Source organism: Sparus aurata, chromosome 2 (genome assembly GCF_900880675.1).
Source record: "Sparus aurata chromosome 2, fSpaAur1.1, whole genome shotgun sequence".
Classification (NCBI taxonomy): domain Eukaryota; kingdom Metazoa; phylum Chordata; class Actinopteri; order Spariformes; family Sparidae; genus Sparus; species Sparus aurata.
The window spans coordinates 20,117,529-20,134,441 of record NC_044188.1 but is presented as its reverse complement, the minus strand read 5'-3'; the positions used below and the strand labels follow the sequence as shown (position 1 = coordinate 20,134,441).

The 16,913-nt window shown below is 40.0% G+C and overlaps 1 protein-coding gene across 1 annotated transcript in view; it reads right to left on the bottom strand.

Moving 5' to 3' along the window:
* Positions 1-218: 218 nt before the first annotated feature.
* The window catches only part of arap1 (ArfGAP with RhoGAP domain, ankyrin repeat and PH domain 1), a 52,583-nt gene continuing 35,888 nt past the window's right edge, over positions 219-16,913 (bottom strand). Inside the window, exons 21-34 of the mRNA XM_030393939.1 lie at positions 15,607-15,819; positions 14,341-14,446; positions 14,100-14,247; positions 13,361-13,444; positions 12,542-12,619; positions 12,293-12,410; positions 11,298-11,411; positions 11,041-11,186; positions 10,869-10,951; positions 9,996-10,055; positions 7,007-7,070; positions 6,027-6,185; positions 4,525-4,562; positions 219-3,174 (exon numbers count right to left, since the gene is read on the bottom strand). Of these exons, the coding sequence (XP_030249799.1) occupies positions 4,542-4,562; positions 6,027-6,185; positions 7,007-7,070; positions 9,996-10,055; positions 10,869-10,951; positions 11,041-11,186; positions 11,298-11,411; positions 12,293-12,410; positions 12,542-12,619; positions 13,361-13,444; positions 14,100-14,247; positions 14,341-14,446; positions 15,607-15,819 (1,394 nt within the window). The 3' untranslated portion in view covers positions 219-3,174; positions 4,525-4,541. The remainder of the gene's footprint in view (positions 3,175-4,524; positions 4,563-6,026; positions 6,186-7,006; positions 7,071-9,995; positions 10,056-10,868; positions 10,952-11,040; positions 11,187-11,297; positions 11,412-12,292; positions 12,411-12,541; positions 12,620-13,360; positions 13,445-14,099; positions 14,248-14,340; positions 14,447-15,606; positions 15,820-16,913) is intronic.

The following is a 16,913-nucleotide window of genomic DNA, read 5'->3' as shown; positions in this document are numbered from 1 at the left end:
GTCTTTTCCTCTGTTTCACTGCAGGGGGGAATTGAGTTTGACTCAATGTGTGTGTGTTTAAACATTAAATTTATAAAGCACTGAAGGAAAAGTGCATTACCATGAGGGCAAAGCAGAGCTGGAGGGTATCAAGCTTTAAAAAAAAAAAAAAACTATTCGACTTTGTACAGTAATTATACAGTATGCATGTTCATAAAGACACAGCTTGCACACACAACTAGCTGAAGGTGTTTATTAAAGTTTCAGAGATGCAATAAAATGCAGATTAACCGAACAAGGAGAGCCAGAAAGAGAGAAGATACACTACTTATAAGAAGTATTCACTGTTGGACTTAAGACTTTGTTTTACAACACTGAATCACTGTCATGTACTTAGGACGTTTTGATAGAGACTTACATAAAAAAAGATCGATATGAATGAAATCAAATGAATCGCAAATGAGACGCTTCCACCACCACTTTTGTCCACAGGGGCCTGCAAAATCAACAAAATATCCACGTTCCTTGTAGTAGCTTTAAATAAGCTTCAGTTTTCTAGGTCTGCAACTACCAATTAACTTCAATGTCGATTAATCTGTTAACTGTTTTTCTCGATCAATCAATTTGTTGTTGGGTCCGTAAAATGTCTGAAAAGGGTGAAAAATGTCGATCAGTGTTTCCCAAAGCCCAACATGACTTCCTCAAAACTCTGGTTTTGTCCACAACCCAAAGACATTCAGTTACTGTCATAAAAGCGTAAAGAAACCAGAAATTTTTCTCAATTGTGGAATCAGAGCATTTTTACTTTCATTTACGCAAATCAATGAATTGATTATCAAAACAGTTGGAGATTAAATTTAATGGTTGACATCTGATCCATTAATTGTGGAGAGCTCTACGGTGTTCTATAAAACTATAAAGACAAAGGATCATTCTTGACAAATCTGTAAGGGAAAAGATGCAAGAAAACTAGTTCCAGAGAATTAAAGTCTCTTAAAAGTGCAGTAAGAGTCGTGACATGAAAATGGGAAAGACAAAAATACTACATTTGGAAATCTGCCCAGAACATCTGACTGTGTAAAAAGGGCACTTCTAAGAAGGCCTCCAGGAGGCATGTGGACTCTGCATGATGGGAGGAACAACGAATAAATCTGGTGCTTCAACTGCTGCTTTATGGCTTTTGATAGAAATCATGACTTCAACCTGTTTGCCAGGAGGAGACTGTGAAAGTGAAAGTGCAGGAAGGATTGAAGGAAACCTTCATTCATACAAAGTTTGTGAAGCTGACAGTTTGATCACAGTTTACTGCGACCTGACAGAGCTCAAATCCTTTGTCTTTACCTCATTTTAATAAATTTGTAAACATCTGCTTTCACTTTTTCTGAGGACCAGTGTCTAAAAATACTTGCAGTACATCAAAGGTGATTCAATGTTGAAAACAAAAAAGGGGGGAAAAGTACATGAAGGGAATAAACACTTTCTACAGGCAGTGTAATCACAGAGTCTTCTCTCAACGGCTACTGAGGTCTGAGCTGTAGGGCAGCTAATAACACACATGCTCATACACACATACTGCATAAACACATTTACATCACAAACATTTTGCAGAGCGTCATGTCTCACCTGCAGAGGCACAGCAGCCAGCGTCCTCTGCTGTCCAAATAAATAAAAAACTCTTTAGAACAGGGAAAACCTACAAGGCAGTGAAGAGCTTGATGCAGCCAGTAAGGCAACTGTTGGCAGGTTAATACGGTTAACACAGATTGTTTCAAGGCTCTCCTTTTCACTGAATATATATACAAGCTTGGACCCAAGTAGAAAGAATGATAGAAGATTATGATGCACTTTAATTTGTGTCTTGTGCTTACAGGTAAGAGCTTCTGAGCCTTGCTTCGAAGAACAAACTACAACAATATGATATTTACTGAAAAAAAAATAGACGAATTATTCCAATATGACTAATTCATAATCTAAAACTTCATAAATACTGCTGGTTAATCATAGAACTGTCAATAAACTGTACAGTATATTACTCTGAGCATCACAGGCTAGATATGGACCTACAGAGAAGAGGCAGTGCTGAGGACTGTGTGAGGACAGGAAGAAGATGGACAAGACTACTAATAAGGCCGGGTTAATACATTGTTTTAAATATTTCAATATGGTTTGACCTACTTATTTGATTCAGAATCAGGGGTAATAGTAAATCAAGTACTTCTCATATTTTAACACAAAAAAACGTCTGGCAAAAGACATTTAGCCCCAGAATTTTCTTCTCTCAACACGAGGAGACGTTTTTTCAGCACATGCCTCTCCTTTCTTCACAGCCCGAAAGACACAATATCAACATACAGGTACGTAAAACATATCCACTCATGAATGCACTTACATGTATTCAAACATACTGTCGACACAAGCACAAATATGCAACTCTGTACGAGGTTTTGCACAGTGCTGGCAAATGTCATGTAGAGTAACGGACACAGATCCATCACCTGTCCTTTTTCAGCCTCTCTTTCAGCTGGGCTCTTGGTCCCCGTGGAGAACACTCTGAACTAAATCAGGTCACCGTCTCTTATGACATCAGCTTTGCTTGAAAGAGAATTTTGAACTGCAGGATGATCCCAACAATTCTTTAAGCATTTGTACAGAAAGAGAGCTAAAAACAAAGTCATTAATCTCCTATTTAAAAAATTGCTAAGCACTCAATTCTAGTGCCTAGAATAACCCGACTCCATTCTTCTTGAAACAAAAAATTACAGTTTTTCTGTTTTTTATGCCTCTGTCCCACAATGCAATGCAGCTGGGTTCAGACTTGTCACTCATCAAGCTGGAAGCCAGTCAGGAAATCTTCAGGGTGATTGTGGTTCATCGAAGTGTCTCTTCAATTTCTAATGCCACAGCAGCTCCCAGCTGCTTCTAATGTACATCAAGTCGAGTGTACTTCTTTTGTGCTGAGGAACCAGCGGCGGTTTGATTTCACATGTGATCCTGTCGTCCTTTATATTGTTTATTCCAGTTTATTGTTTATTCGGATCCCGTTAGTTTCCGTGACAGCCATTTTCAGAAGGAGCAGATGGCAGTGTGAGACCAAAATCCGCGTAGAGTATGAGCATCCCTCATTCTGGTCCTCACAGTTACGGAATGATGATGTCACTGGAATGTTATGAGGTCACTTGAGGTCGACCGTCCACCCTTTAAAGAACAGTCAACAAGAGAGGGTTGTCAGAAAGAACTTTTCATATATAAATGTTACCATTATTCATTTGTATGAATGAATTTGTCTGTTCGGTGTTAACTTTTATCCCTCAACCTAAAATCAGTTTCACTGCATTTTCAAGTCCCCTGAGAGGTCAAGCTTAAAATTTTCATCCAGACTACCAACGTCTTGGAGCCATGGCAACCAGATAGGAGGCTGCTGACAAGATGTGGACTCAATAAGCAGCGGTCAAGAGAGCAGATAAATCCAGATACACACCCTGACAGATAAACACATCATCTTAAACTCAAAGAAAATGCTTTGTCCTCTACTCAGATTTCTGTTATAAAAACTTAAACACACACACACTTTAACACAAACCTCTTACATACTGTTAGCGTTGCATGTATCAATTATTTTGTCTGTAAAATGTAGACACATTTAGAAACTAAAATGCAAATTAAAAGTTCAAGTTGACGTCTTTAAATCGCTTGTTTGGTCAGATCCAGAGTGCAACCCGCAAAGATATTAAACGCCTCTTATGAATATTACCACTAAAAGGTTTCCTTCAACCCTCCCTTCTGTCCACAGCAGCCTTGGGTATTTCAACTAATTCAAGCGATGAGGTGAAGAGGTATTCGGTTATTTAGTCTATAAAACTATAGATTATAACAAAAAAATAATAATAATAATAATAAGGATGGTTCAAAGAAGATACGGGGCACGGTAAAAAATATTCTCTGAATTTAATAACTGTGATTCGCAGATTTTTTCTCAGTTTGTCACATTGTCACATTAAGTCATAACTTTTACTGTCTTTGGCCCTCACTAGTGCCTGGTTTGTACGTTTTGGGCTACTGTAGAAACATGGCGGTGCAACATGGTGACCTCTGTGGACTGGGACCTAGTCTCCATTTAGATATAAGCAGCTCATTCTAAGGTAATGAAAACACAATAACTCTTATTTTTGGGTGATTATACACTAATTAAAACATACGACATTTCTGCCAAGTCTGCTCTGCTAGATGCCACTACATATTACACACTGTACCTTAAAATTAGTTTCCAAAAACGACATTGACACGTTATGAAATAATGAATTTTTCTTTGTCCTTCAATCTTTACTTTTGTCAACGACATTTGCAGCAACTACAGCCTTGCAGCCCTTTGGCATTCTAGTCTACCAGGGCCCCTCACTTCTCTTTTTATTCTGGTTAGAGCCAGTTTGCGCTCTTCTCTGTAGGGAATAGCATTAAAAAAAAAAATAGAAAAAAACATTTTTGAAGTGAATAGCTTTGAGAGGTAGGAATCATTATGTATTTATTTTGTGTGTGAAATGGCCTTACCTGTCTGGCAGCAACCATTATCGTACATCTCTAAAAAGCTGAAAGATAAACAACACAAGGGTTATTATGACAGGGAGGGAGACAGACAGATGGAAGATACCAGGAGGTGGAGAAAATCAGGGAGGTGAGGACAGTGATGGACTGCAGACAGGAGGGACATGTAGGGTGAAAGAAGGAAGAGGAGACAGGCAGGTGCTAATAGTAGGCTATATGTAAACAACAAGAGAGGTGTGAAGACCTGTGAGAGAAAAGAGAAAGAGGGACTTGATGATATTAGGATTCAAAAACCACACCAAACATCATTGGTTTCACCTTGAGTCTCATAAACAGCACGCACACAGTTTGCCACACTTACTCTTTCACTGCACGTTGAAAATTGGGCATATCAACATGCAGTGAATTTCTCGCCGACACCCACAAACATCCTGCAAAAAATGCTGGCTTCTGCTGCTGCCCCATTACCAAAGCAATCACACCTCCTCTCACACACCCAACAAAAATTGTATCCAGTCAATACACTGAACTGGTGGAGATCAATAGAAAATATCTGGAAGGCAACAACACAGCAACCCTGCAATCGTGTTATTGCCAAAGACTGAGTCGAATTCTTTATGTGTTGCTGCAGCCGGCAGCAGACTCATGAGAGGCATGTGATGGCTAGAAACAGCAGGAGGAGACAACCGCATCATCAGATTGTGGACATTTAGCCCCAAGACTGAGTATAGAGTGAGTTATCCTGGATGGCTGCAATCAAATCGTCTATGAAAACAAGAGAACAGATGGAGAGGGAGATTTTGATGTTGTTGAACAGGTCTGGCTTAAAGTGCTTGAGCAAACCAACGGTGATGTTTGTCAAACTCTTGCCAAGTACACAACTCTGAAAGCTGACATGGCAGCAGTGCTGTGAAACATAGTGTTAACCACAGTTTCCCTGCAGGCACAGGTTTACTTCAAATGTGTTAGTGTTTTGTTTCTGCTGTTCTTTTGGTGTTTTGAAGCTTTGGCAGAGCCTGGCCAGAATAACTCTTGTTGAAATTCAGTTTCTGGGTCCAAGCCTCCTACAAAATGAAAATGCTGCTGTCTACTCCGCTTCACATCATCTGGATTCTTAAATATCTTTGAGACCCAGACACGAATTAGTAATTTAGCCTCTTCTCTTGGAGTCCGGTGTCATAAAAGCACACACTCGTGTTTCACAAGGAAGAGGCTTGTAATCTATATTTGGTCAAAACACACAGTTTAAGAACCCAGATCACACATGATGAAATAAATCAAAAAGAATCATGGAGCAGAGAATATTGATTCTGCACAGGTGCAATTATAAGTTGAATTCTCAAAAGAGCTCTGTCCTTTAAAATGCAAAATACCTATTACACATTCAGTGCAAATACATTCTCCTCTCCACCTGTGCAGCATGAATGTCTCTGACTAGCCAGCAGCTCTTAGATTGAGCTTCCTGGTTTGTTCAAGATTAGTCCCAGTGATTGGCTGGGTTAACTCACAGCAAGCGGGTCTTGGCTGAAAGCTGCAACGCTGTTCCGCATCTCATTCTCACTGCCACGCAGCGGGATCAGTGACACGTTACCGTGACGTGCGTCTGGCAGCACACGGCTCACCCGCGTCTGCTGGAGTCCGTCCTGAGGCCACAAGTCGCCGTCGTACTTTAGTGAGGAGAGGGGAGGGAGCCAGAGGAGATTTTACAATATTAAAATACAATCATCAGGTTAAGGACAACGATTTTAAAGCATGTTACTGTGCTATTTTTTTGCCAGTATTTTCCTTCCTTTGGTGCCAATTATCCATTGGAGATATCTTCCGTAGAGATGTCGGCTTTCTCTCCAACATAAAGGAACTGAATGGCGCTCGGCTTTTGGTGTTCAAAGAAGGGAAAAAAACACTCAACTGCAATTTCTCTTGCTGAGTGTATCATCCATTTCTGTACACCTTTACTTTTTTATTTTTTTTCCAGTTACACTTTCTCTCCAGCTCCCTACACTAATATTTCGAGGGTAATTTATTTGCCAAAAAAGAGACAAAACAGACAGAAAACAAAATTAAAGCTAAATTTGGCTGCAGCATTTTGAGCTACATTTCTTTAGGCATTGTGATAATACCATTATTTTGTTTGGCCATCGTACAGTGAAAATATAATATTGTAACAGCCCTAGTTAGAGGTATTTTCTCTAAACTGAACTTTATCTGTATCACCACACAGAAGCAAGCCTGCATCCACTCATGGACAAGAGGCTAGCTAGCAAAGCTAAATAAGTGGGTGTTTATTGTGCCAATTGTGCTGTATCGTAGGCAACTGGATGTGTTTCAGTTTCTTAAAGACGTTTCCCATCTCTGGAGGGAGTTGCAGGGTTTTAAACTCTGCGTGGGAATGTCTTTACAGAGTCGTTAGGGCCACTTGTGGGTAGTTGATCCAACTGGCCTTCATGTTATTGTTTGTGTGTGTCTGTTCATACGTGTGAGAACTCACCTGGATACTGAGGAAAGTAGCATACCACTCCCTCATTTCTGACTGGGTGTCACAGCAGAGATACCTGTAAATAAACAGAGGATGATGAAGTGAGGGAGACAGTGTGATAAAAATCACGAGGTGGTGTTTGTGTGTGTTTGTGGTCTTGGAAGAGAAGAAGTCTGAGAGGCAGGGAGGCTTTTGGAGACTAAGGGGAAATTGGAATGAGAACCAGAAGAAAGACTGAGAGTTATTCAAAGATATTAACTGAAATTGACACATCCTCTCTTATGGCACCCGGTGGTATCGCCATCGGCGTAAACACTGAGTGTGATTCCTAATTTAAACTCCCGACAAAGCGAAACACTGATTGGGACCTTCAGCTTTCGGCGCTCGTGTGCGTCTGTGTCCGTGAAAAGTGTAATTGCGTCTCTGTAATGTTTGTGTGTGTCTGTGTGTGTGTGAGTGAGTGTACGTGCATATTTTATGCCACTCAGGTTGCCGTCACATAGCCCTCTGAGTCATCAGCCATGCTGGTGTGCAGAATAAATACGCTTTATTTATACAATTATTATTGTTGTGAGAACAGATTTAGACTACAACAATTATTCAAGTGCCCTCCACTGAGACACAACAAACAGCTATGCAGACTTAAGAACTAAACAGTATGCGGTACACTAAATTTATGTACTGACATAAATTTAGCAGCAGTCAAGAGACTTGGCTCACATGCTAAAACACCTCACACACACATACACACACAGCCCCCCAGTTTTCATCATTAGGGCCAGCGGTCCACATTAGAGCTTGTTGGGATTCAAAGAAGGACAGTCATTCTGTTGTAGCATGCATACATACAGTGCAGTAATGTTTTACAATACATCTACTCTGTGCAATTAGCTGCGCTGCTAATCTAGAACATTATCAGCTGCAGAGGAATAAACGCTGCTCATTAATCATCGTGGCTTTCCGTTAAGACGTGGAATACAATTTACATAATATTCTGAGAATTTATCAACGTCCCTTTGCCCTTAAGTAGGTGACTGGAAGAATATGCTGATAAAAGGGCACAACAAAAAAGGTAGATTATTGTGAATTAACACTTAAATTAAGTGTTGGAGAGTTTAAGATGGATAGAAGCAGAAACAGGGTAAAACTAAGAGACTTTAAGGGAAGGATTGTGAGACTGCGGCTAAATAGGAATCTCCCCATCCAATAATATTTTCACTTCTCCCTCTGCTCTATACGCTCTTCTACTCATTACATTTTCTTTTACCTGCAATAACGTGCAAGTTTCTCCCCTTTAGTGCAACACTTTGTCCCCCACATCTCTTCTTTATCTTTCTTTCACATTCCCTCCTTCACGCCGTTTCTTCCTCTCAGGTGTGTTTTTGTTGCTGTAAGCGACATGGCGATGAAGCATAGCCGAGAGATGATACTGCCTACAGCGTGACGAGAGCAGCACTCCCATTACAACAGCGCTGATGTCTACTGCTGTTGACAGTGTGGAGCCCACTGCAACATCAACACACGGACACACACGGAGCATGCACGTGGATGTACACAACATATTCCACTGATGCACGCACACACATAGGGATGGACATGTGAACAAACCAGGATTAGAATAGAGGCATGGCTACAGGTGTACTCATGTGTGTTTCCCTCCTGGGTGGAGCCGACCTTTTGTATGTCTCCTTCACCAAACTGTCATGCAGGGAACTGACCCGTTTTCTCAGCCTACACAGAAACCACTAGCTTTTTCCAATAGTGGTCATGTTTACATGCATGTCAAAAATAGATAGTGCCACTAAGGGAAAAATCACTCAGCATCAACAGCAGGCGTGTCAGAATGTCTGAATAAGTTTGTACTGAAGGCTGCGTACTACTGCAGAGAGATAAAAACCAGTAGTTCTGGTTGAATGCTGGTATGATGTTTAAACTGTAAGAGTAGGATGGGAATTAAAAAAGGAAACAATAATATTGTCTAGTTCTTCATACTGAAATAGACTGCATAGGAATGAGTCCTTAAACCCAGAAGTAAATGAGCTTAAATGTCTGTAATAAGGTCTGTGGGTTAACACAAGCTCAAGAGATTTTCATCTTTTGTTCCACAACATAAAATACATCAGTAAATACCCCACAGGGGAATTTTAAAGCTTTCACATGTCTTAAAACAGGTGGTCGCTAACAAGTGACTAAATGATATAACAGAAGTAATCGTTGACATTTAACGCAAATCATACAAAATGCGAACACTTATCTTCTCATTAGTACATCTTTATGGGTGGATTTTACTGGCAAACTATCCTAACTCCAAACTTTTCAGGAACAAGGAACTTTCAGTTTTTGTACATTCTAGCGGCCCCTTTGGCCAAAAGCTGTACGACACCAGCGCCTGCTGTTGTAAAGATCTTTGCTAGTGAATGCCGTCAGCGCATGCATATGTTTTGGAAGTGAGCGACAGAGAGACTGCAGGACGGATTACAATGGGTCAGTGTATTCATATGTGATTTTATATGTGATATTTGTGATCGGACCATAGCACAGGCATTAATAATAACCATATAAAAATACTAAATATATATAAGTCTTTTCGCTGATGGTCTCATTTGCTGTTACAGGTCATTTATTTAAACATCCCTGCAGCGCTCAATGAGTACATAACTAAAACACATCATGGGGAGTTGTCGGACTGTGATGACACTCATGGTGGCTGCTACAGATGATCTCAGGCTTTTGTTGTTTCTGTCTGCGTGTTTTTAATGTGTCTATATGCTCTGCGCTGTACCACAAGATGTCTCTCACGGGACAGTTTTTCTAAGTCTAGAGAGAGATTCCAGACCCCCGCACCAAATCGATCTTGGGTTGGGTTGTAATAAGGACCGAATAAAGCATGTGTGCTTGTTGAAGCTGAGAACATGAGCAGGCCAGGCCTGAGCTGTGAGTGCTCTGGGCTATATATAAAAGGTCTGCATGCTATACACAGAGCACTACTACAGCTACTCACCACTGCTGTCTCTCTGGCTTCTCTTGTTTCTTACTCTCGTACACCACTGTCAGCCCCCAACTGCAAACAGACAGAAATATGAAATTAGTTCATCAGCAGAATGATTATAAATGTGCCAGCAGCAGCTTATGATTCTTGGGCTCAGTCTGACTCCTAGTGGTCACTCTGTATATAAGCCCCCATGAGCTCTTTAAGATAAGGCAGATGATTAAATGTATCTAAAAATTGGAAAATGTGTTATTTTAAGTTTAGACGTTCATTATTATTCCTTTAAATTACTATGCTGAAGAGCATGTGGGGTTACAGAATTGGCTCTTAACCTGTGTACAGTTTTTAAAAGATTAATTCTGACGTAAGCTCAGGGTCATTTTAATGAACTCTAATGATAATGTCCATTAAAATTACATTAAAATGTCCTGACGTCTTGATAAATGTACTTTGAAGTCTTTCTGGCATTTATTTGCATTAATCAAACTGTGTTTGATTAAGGCCTATTTGGTCATCACCATCACTGTCCTCATCACTGGCGGTTTCATAAGGTACAGTCATAAAAAGCTGCTCACACAGCTGAAAACTTAAGAGGTACTTTTGATCTCAATTCAGAATAAAAACGTTGCATTTTGCTTGGTAGTGTATTAACACTCGTATCTAGAAGGTGTAATGGTGCAGAGGTGTTAAACTCTGCATAGTAAAGTTATAGAAGTGGTGTGCATCATAAGGCAATCAGACTTTTCTCAGTAAAAATGAATCTTCGTATTATTCGCAGACATAAAGATGAGCGCATTTTAAACAATGCAGGTGAAAAGATCTAAAAAAACTCAGCACTCAGCACTGGCACTCAGTAGTTGTGAGGAGGATCGCTTGGTGACTCACCATGTGGGTGGACGGAGCTTCTTCTTAACACCAAGGTAGACTTTTAGGTTTTTCACTGGCCAATCACGTTCTGGGCGGTTACTCTGACAGAAAGAGAGAGACACAGTGAATGAGCCTGTGAGAGTGTGATGATAAAAAACGTAAAACAAATTTACATAGGAAATCATCTTACTCTGACTTCCTTGTACATTCTAAGAGAGTTGGAATTGAGGATGAAATATCGGTCGTGGAAACTTCCAGAGGAGAGTCCCAATCCTAAAATGCTTCGCTCCTCTCTGAATTTCATCATCCCGTGTTTGGATGCATCCACTTTACTGGCTGTAGGACAAAATGAGACATTAACAAGCATCAAATAAAGGACTAACAATACATTTATTTATGGAGAGAATGAGAGAATTGTTTTGTTGGTGATTTGGTTTGTGTGCTCACCCAGGTAGACGATCATGGCATCCATCGCCACATGTTTTTTGATGAGCAGATGAGAATCAGTGCCAAAGGAGTGAAGGATGGGGAGGACTCGCTCCTGATAGTGGAGCGGACGTTCTGAGGGAGGCACAGTGACATACAACACAACTGAATTATCCTCGATTCATTTGTTTACATGATCATGAAGAATTTTATAGTTATTGAGGGAAGTCTGCAATGAATGATTATTTTCATTGTCATTTACTGTGCTATTTTTTTCAAAATCAATTAAAGATGCTGGAATCAAGAATTTTGACTTTCATTCAGTCAGACTGTCTGACAGCTCCTGATGCAATGACAATGTTTTGTTTTTGTTGTTTTTCTATTTCTATTTTAGCGATCATTGAAATGCAAATCTGTTTTTTGATTGATGTCACTTAACTTCCTGCAAACAGTTGGTGCTTTCCGCCTACATACCTAAATGAAAATAGCTTTTGTTATCATAAACTAAAAGTGACGTCTATAGTAAACATATGACTCACAGAATCCCCCCCAGCTCTTCCTGTCACTCATCCTCTTTCTAACGTAGTTCCTTTCCTCAGTATCATCCTCCTGTAATCAGCAGGTTGGTTTTCTGGGCAGTGATAGGCAATCTGCCATATAAGTTGACTGGCATTTGATAAGACATCTATGGGATTCCCATGAGGGAACCAGATGGCCTGCATACCAGGCTCAAAACAAACCCTGACACTCAGTCACATTGCTGAAAACCATCCTTTTTCTTCTGGAGTTTGTGTCACTTCGAGTAGGTCAGACTGCAGGTTGAGTGGAGAGCGTTTCACAAGCTTTAAAATCATTGTTTTGTTTCGCTGTGGACCTCGTCATGTTTTGTGTGAATTTTACATGCCAACCCTTGTTGCTTTCCAAACAAAAAGGGTTATAAATGTAGCTCTGTGCTCTGAGAATAACAAAGGTAGATGTGGAAGATAGCAGAAGGACTGTCTTTCAATTAATCTCACCCATTTCCTCCTTGTCGCTGATCTCCCAGCAGCTCCAGTACTCTTTCTCTTTAACCATAATGTTACGCCGGTCCAGAACCTCACAGACCAGCTCTGCTGCTGTCATAGAACCAGGGATCTGAGAAAGAAAGAGACAAGAGTAGTTTTTCAAAGGATGACTCTTACTGTACACCACACAGAAGAGGAACTGGGCACCAAAAACGTTTCAGTTATGAGTTACATTTTGTCATTTGGTGAAGTCTAGCTCACCTTCACATGCTGCTCTGCTGTGTCCTTCTTCTCCTCCAGGTAAACTGTGCAGATGAAGTGCCCACCTGGTTCAGTACTCTGAAGTGTCCGGCACACACAAACACACAGACAAAAAAATCAGACAAGATAACAGCATAAGGATACAAGTAACAGCATGCTTAGATGTCCAGTTGCAGAATACATGGGCATGGACACAATATCGGCTTATAGATAATTACAAAATGTTTCATATTGCAAACATATTTGCAAACAAAATGTTTTGTATGTAAATATGACTTAATGCATAATGATTTTAACAACACAGGGGTTGCAAGACAAAACTGAGTTTGAGTCCCTTTATGCTACATCACAGAAAACAAAACAAACTATTTTATAAAGCGGAGTGTGGGGGATGAATTGAGAAGTAAATAGTTAATACCCTTTTCAAAATAAGACATTGATCATTTTTGGCATTTGTTAATATGGGCTTGGTTTGAAATATTCCAAGGAGTAATGCAACATGAAGTATAGTGAGCTGACAGATGAAGAGCTGCGGGTGACAGGCTGCACACCTTCAACTTCCTTCACTGTGCCCTGCTGCTTGCACACTCATGCCCTAAAATCCGATCACGTTTGCTCTCAGTACAATCCTGTGACCTCTTGTATTAAACTACATGTGCTGTTACACCAGTAACTACAGGTGTCTCCAAATCAATCAGGACTGAAGAGGCTTACATTTCACACATGTCACACTTTTACATAAACAGGAATACTTAAGATTCACAGATCACACGACACAAAAGAGAACCAACTTGTATTGTGTGAGTGTGTGTGACTCACGGGAAACTTTGTGTTGAGTTTCTCTCGCATTTGGTTGATAGCGGTGATCTCTTCTAGCTGTCTCTTTAGCTGCTGCTCATCCACCTGCAAACAAATATGCACATATCAATCACTCACACAAACAATCATCAGCTGACATAATACTTTAATTACAGCCTCATGCCGATCTTTAGATCGCTAGCAGAAATCCCCACCGATATTTCAAGCCTCTTTATTTACTCAAAGTTGCTGCCAAATCAGCGGGAAACTACAGATTAATTGTTGCTGATGTTGGAGCTAATGTCGCTGCATGACACTTTATTTTAGTCTCATCAAAACAAAATAATGCAGCTAATAATGATATAATAATATAATAGTGCATTCTGTAGTTTGCAGTTTGTCTTTCAAGAGACGTACATTTTGACAGTGAGCGCAGGGATTCATTAGGTTCCTACTCTTACTCTTTCCCTAACATCCTTGATCAAAGAATCTCTAGAAATAAATACAAAATTATCTAAGAACATAATCTTATCACCATACAATTAACAATTATGCATGTGAAGATCGATTTATTTTCAAAGATTAAAATTTTATAGGCTTACATGTTCTTTGGCATTGGAACATTTCAGAGCTGTGCACTCTCCACTGTGTTGTGTGCCATTTCCTCTTGTCACCACTTAAGATAACTGAATCAGCTTAGAGAACAATATGTTAAGCCCTCTTGTCATCACCCTGTCTGCCACTGAGCTGTGAGTCTGACCTCAAAGATGGACGTGTAGTGCTGAATGAGGTCCTCAATGGCGCGGCCAGCAGTGTAGTCCTTCCCGTCGGTCTGAAACAGTGTGGGGCCAAACACTATGGCCAGGTTATGGAGGTTCATCTGGTTCAACTCAGAAAAACGCTGCACGCTGAAAGACATGAAGGGAGAACACATATGAGCACAAACAGACCCACACACAGATACAAGAGGGTTTCTGCATGTGTGAGTGTGTGTTACTCACCAGTAGAGGTGGTTGATAAGGGCTTGTAGTGTAGCCTTGTTGACATGAGGCAGTTTGTTAAACAGTAGCTGGTACTGGGAGATTTTCATACTTTCATCCTGAATGGCTGGAGTACAAGACAGAGAAAGGGGAAGAAAACAGAAATTGTGAAAACAGAAGGAATAATCAGGATCAAAGAGAGTGTCAGGAAGTGTGAGAGGGAAAGAAAGAAACTCAGGATGAAAGTGTTAGTCAGTCAGTGAAAGGAGAATAAAAATGTAAACAGTATGTAGACAGACAAATGTAAATACAGAGGAGAGACAGTAAAAAAGAACAAACATCAACATAGATGAGGTTCAAAGTAGGGATGTTCCCAACAAGTAATTTTCCTGATGTTAAAGTTTATACTTAGACAAGCAACTGGTCAGAAAACAGTCTGACAAGCGCAATTCAGTACTTAAAAATTGTCTTAAAAATGTTCTGTATATTATAAAAATAATTTGAAACTGATAATTTCATTCCTAAATTTATTTTTCAATTTTGTTTTATTTCTTAAAGGCAACTAGTACCATTGCAGCAAGTGGCTGCATAACATTTGAGAAACACAGTTAACATTTAACCAGTGTTGTTTACAAAAGAAAATGCCACTTGCTTTTTGAAAAATCATTTCAGTGCAACCTATGTAAATATGCAATTTAAATGTGTACATTATCAAAATAATATGTTTAGGCCACTAATAAAAGAGACAAGCTCCTGATAAAGAGTTGTGTTGTGTTCTGAATCAAAGGCCATATTTTCTTGTGAAGTGACATGCAAACAAGTTCAGGTGTATGCATGGAAAATGTAAGAAGTACTGTATCCAAACAATACGACACCTGATGCACATTCTGTTTCATAAGTGAACAACTCCAAATGTCTTCAGACTTTCTTGATGTGAAAACACCATTTCCACAGTTGTTTGCCCCTGTAAGATATAACTGCCTTTAAAGGTTTGGGATGACAGACACTGAGATGTCACTTGCCACATCAATACAATGCAAGTCTGTTGGAACTGCTACTTTAGTCATCCCTAAACTGTCAAAACTCTTCACCTCCATTATATTGGTGTGACAGCAAAAGCCTCTGAGACAAATGCAGTGTCTCCAAACCTCATAAAATAAATATAGAACTATTCGCATAGCTGCATACCACGAGGTGTAAGTGGAAAAATGTGTTTTTTGTGATTTGGGTGAACTGAACCATCCTCACATTACAGCTTGAGCACAAAAACAGCCCTATAACACTCACCAGCAGCACCGAGCCAGGTGCTTGAATCCTCTGATGTGAACAGTCCCTCTTCTAACTCCCTGAAGAAGCGTTTGAGTGTGTTGGAGACGTCGTCCACCTGGTGCTCTCCCTCTCTCAGTCGAAGACTGCGAGCGTCACGACGGAATCTCTCACACAGTGCTGCCACACGGGAGTTCACACCACTCTTGCGATAGATGCCCTCAGATGTCAAGCCTAGAAACAAAAACAAGCATACACAGAAAATATGATGTTACAAACACAGGCAATACACATAAAGACAGGTCTTAATGTTAAACCACTGTTTGCTTAAAAAAGGCATTATTTTTCTGACATGATGTTCTCAATTTAAACAGAAGCATCGCAGGGTCCAGAAAATGAGGCAATTCAGTTTTAGATTGTTTTGTGAAACATGGCAACACTCTGCTGCATTCAACCTAAAGCATACAAAATATTAATTAATGATGCTAAAGACTGTATAATCCATCATCGGTCAGTCGGACTGACTTTAAATAATAACAGCAGGATATCTTCCGTGACATTGTATATGATGGGGGATGGGGACAGAACAGCAAAATGCTTACAGTGAATTTTGTGTTAAATTTTCAATTAAATAAACTGTCCTGGGTGTGCACTGCACAAACGACTCAATGCAATTTATGTCCAGCAGAGGGCTTCTGCTCATCATTGCTTGCTTTTCCTTTGTGCTGTTCTTCTGTTTACTGCTCACAGTGCCAATGATTCATGATAACATTCTGTTTCAAACAAGTATGTCTGTCCACTTGGACTGCAGTTTCTCAGCAAACATCTGAAGTTCAGAAGAAGTCATGTATATTGTCAAAATGTCAAAAAAGAATGAAAAATGGAAACAAAACAAACCCTACACTTGAACATAACACAAAGGATGATTACATCAGATGTTACAGTATTTCATGACAAATAACAGCAACTAGTACATGCAGGTGAAAACAACAAGACCGTTTTGCCCTGGTTTCCCAAAATGCTGACCAGAGGGATTAACATTGACAAAATAGGGAATATCAGCATAATGAAGCCTGTACACATTTGTGGTTTAAGTAAAGTGTTTACATTCAATGGAGGGAAATGTCAGAGTGAGGGGAGGAAAACTGACGGAATGATCAAATGGAGATAACAGGCATTGACAGAAAGTGACAAAAAAGCAGGTCAGCTGGTTCAGGTGGGAGGAAGACAAAGAATGAAATGCCAGATTAAGAAGAGAAAACAAAAGAGAGGGAAAGCAGTAAAGAGGGAGCAAGAGGAGAAATGGAGGTGGAACAGAGTTGTTTTGT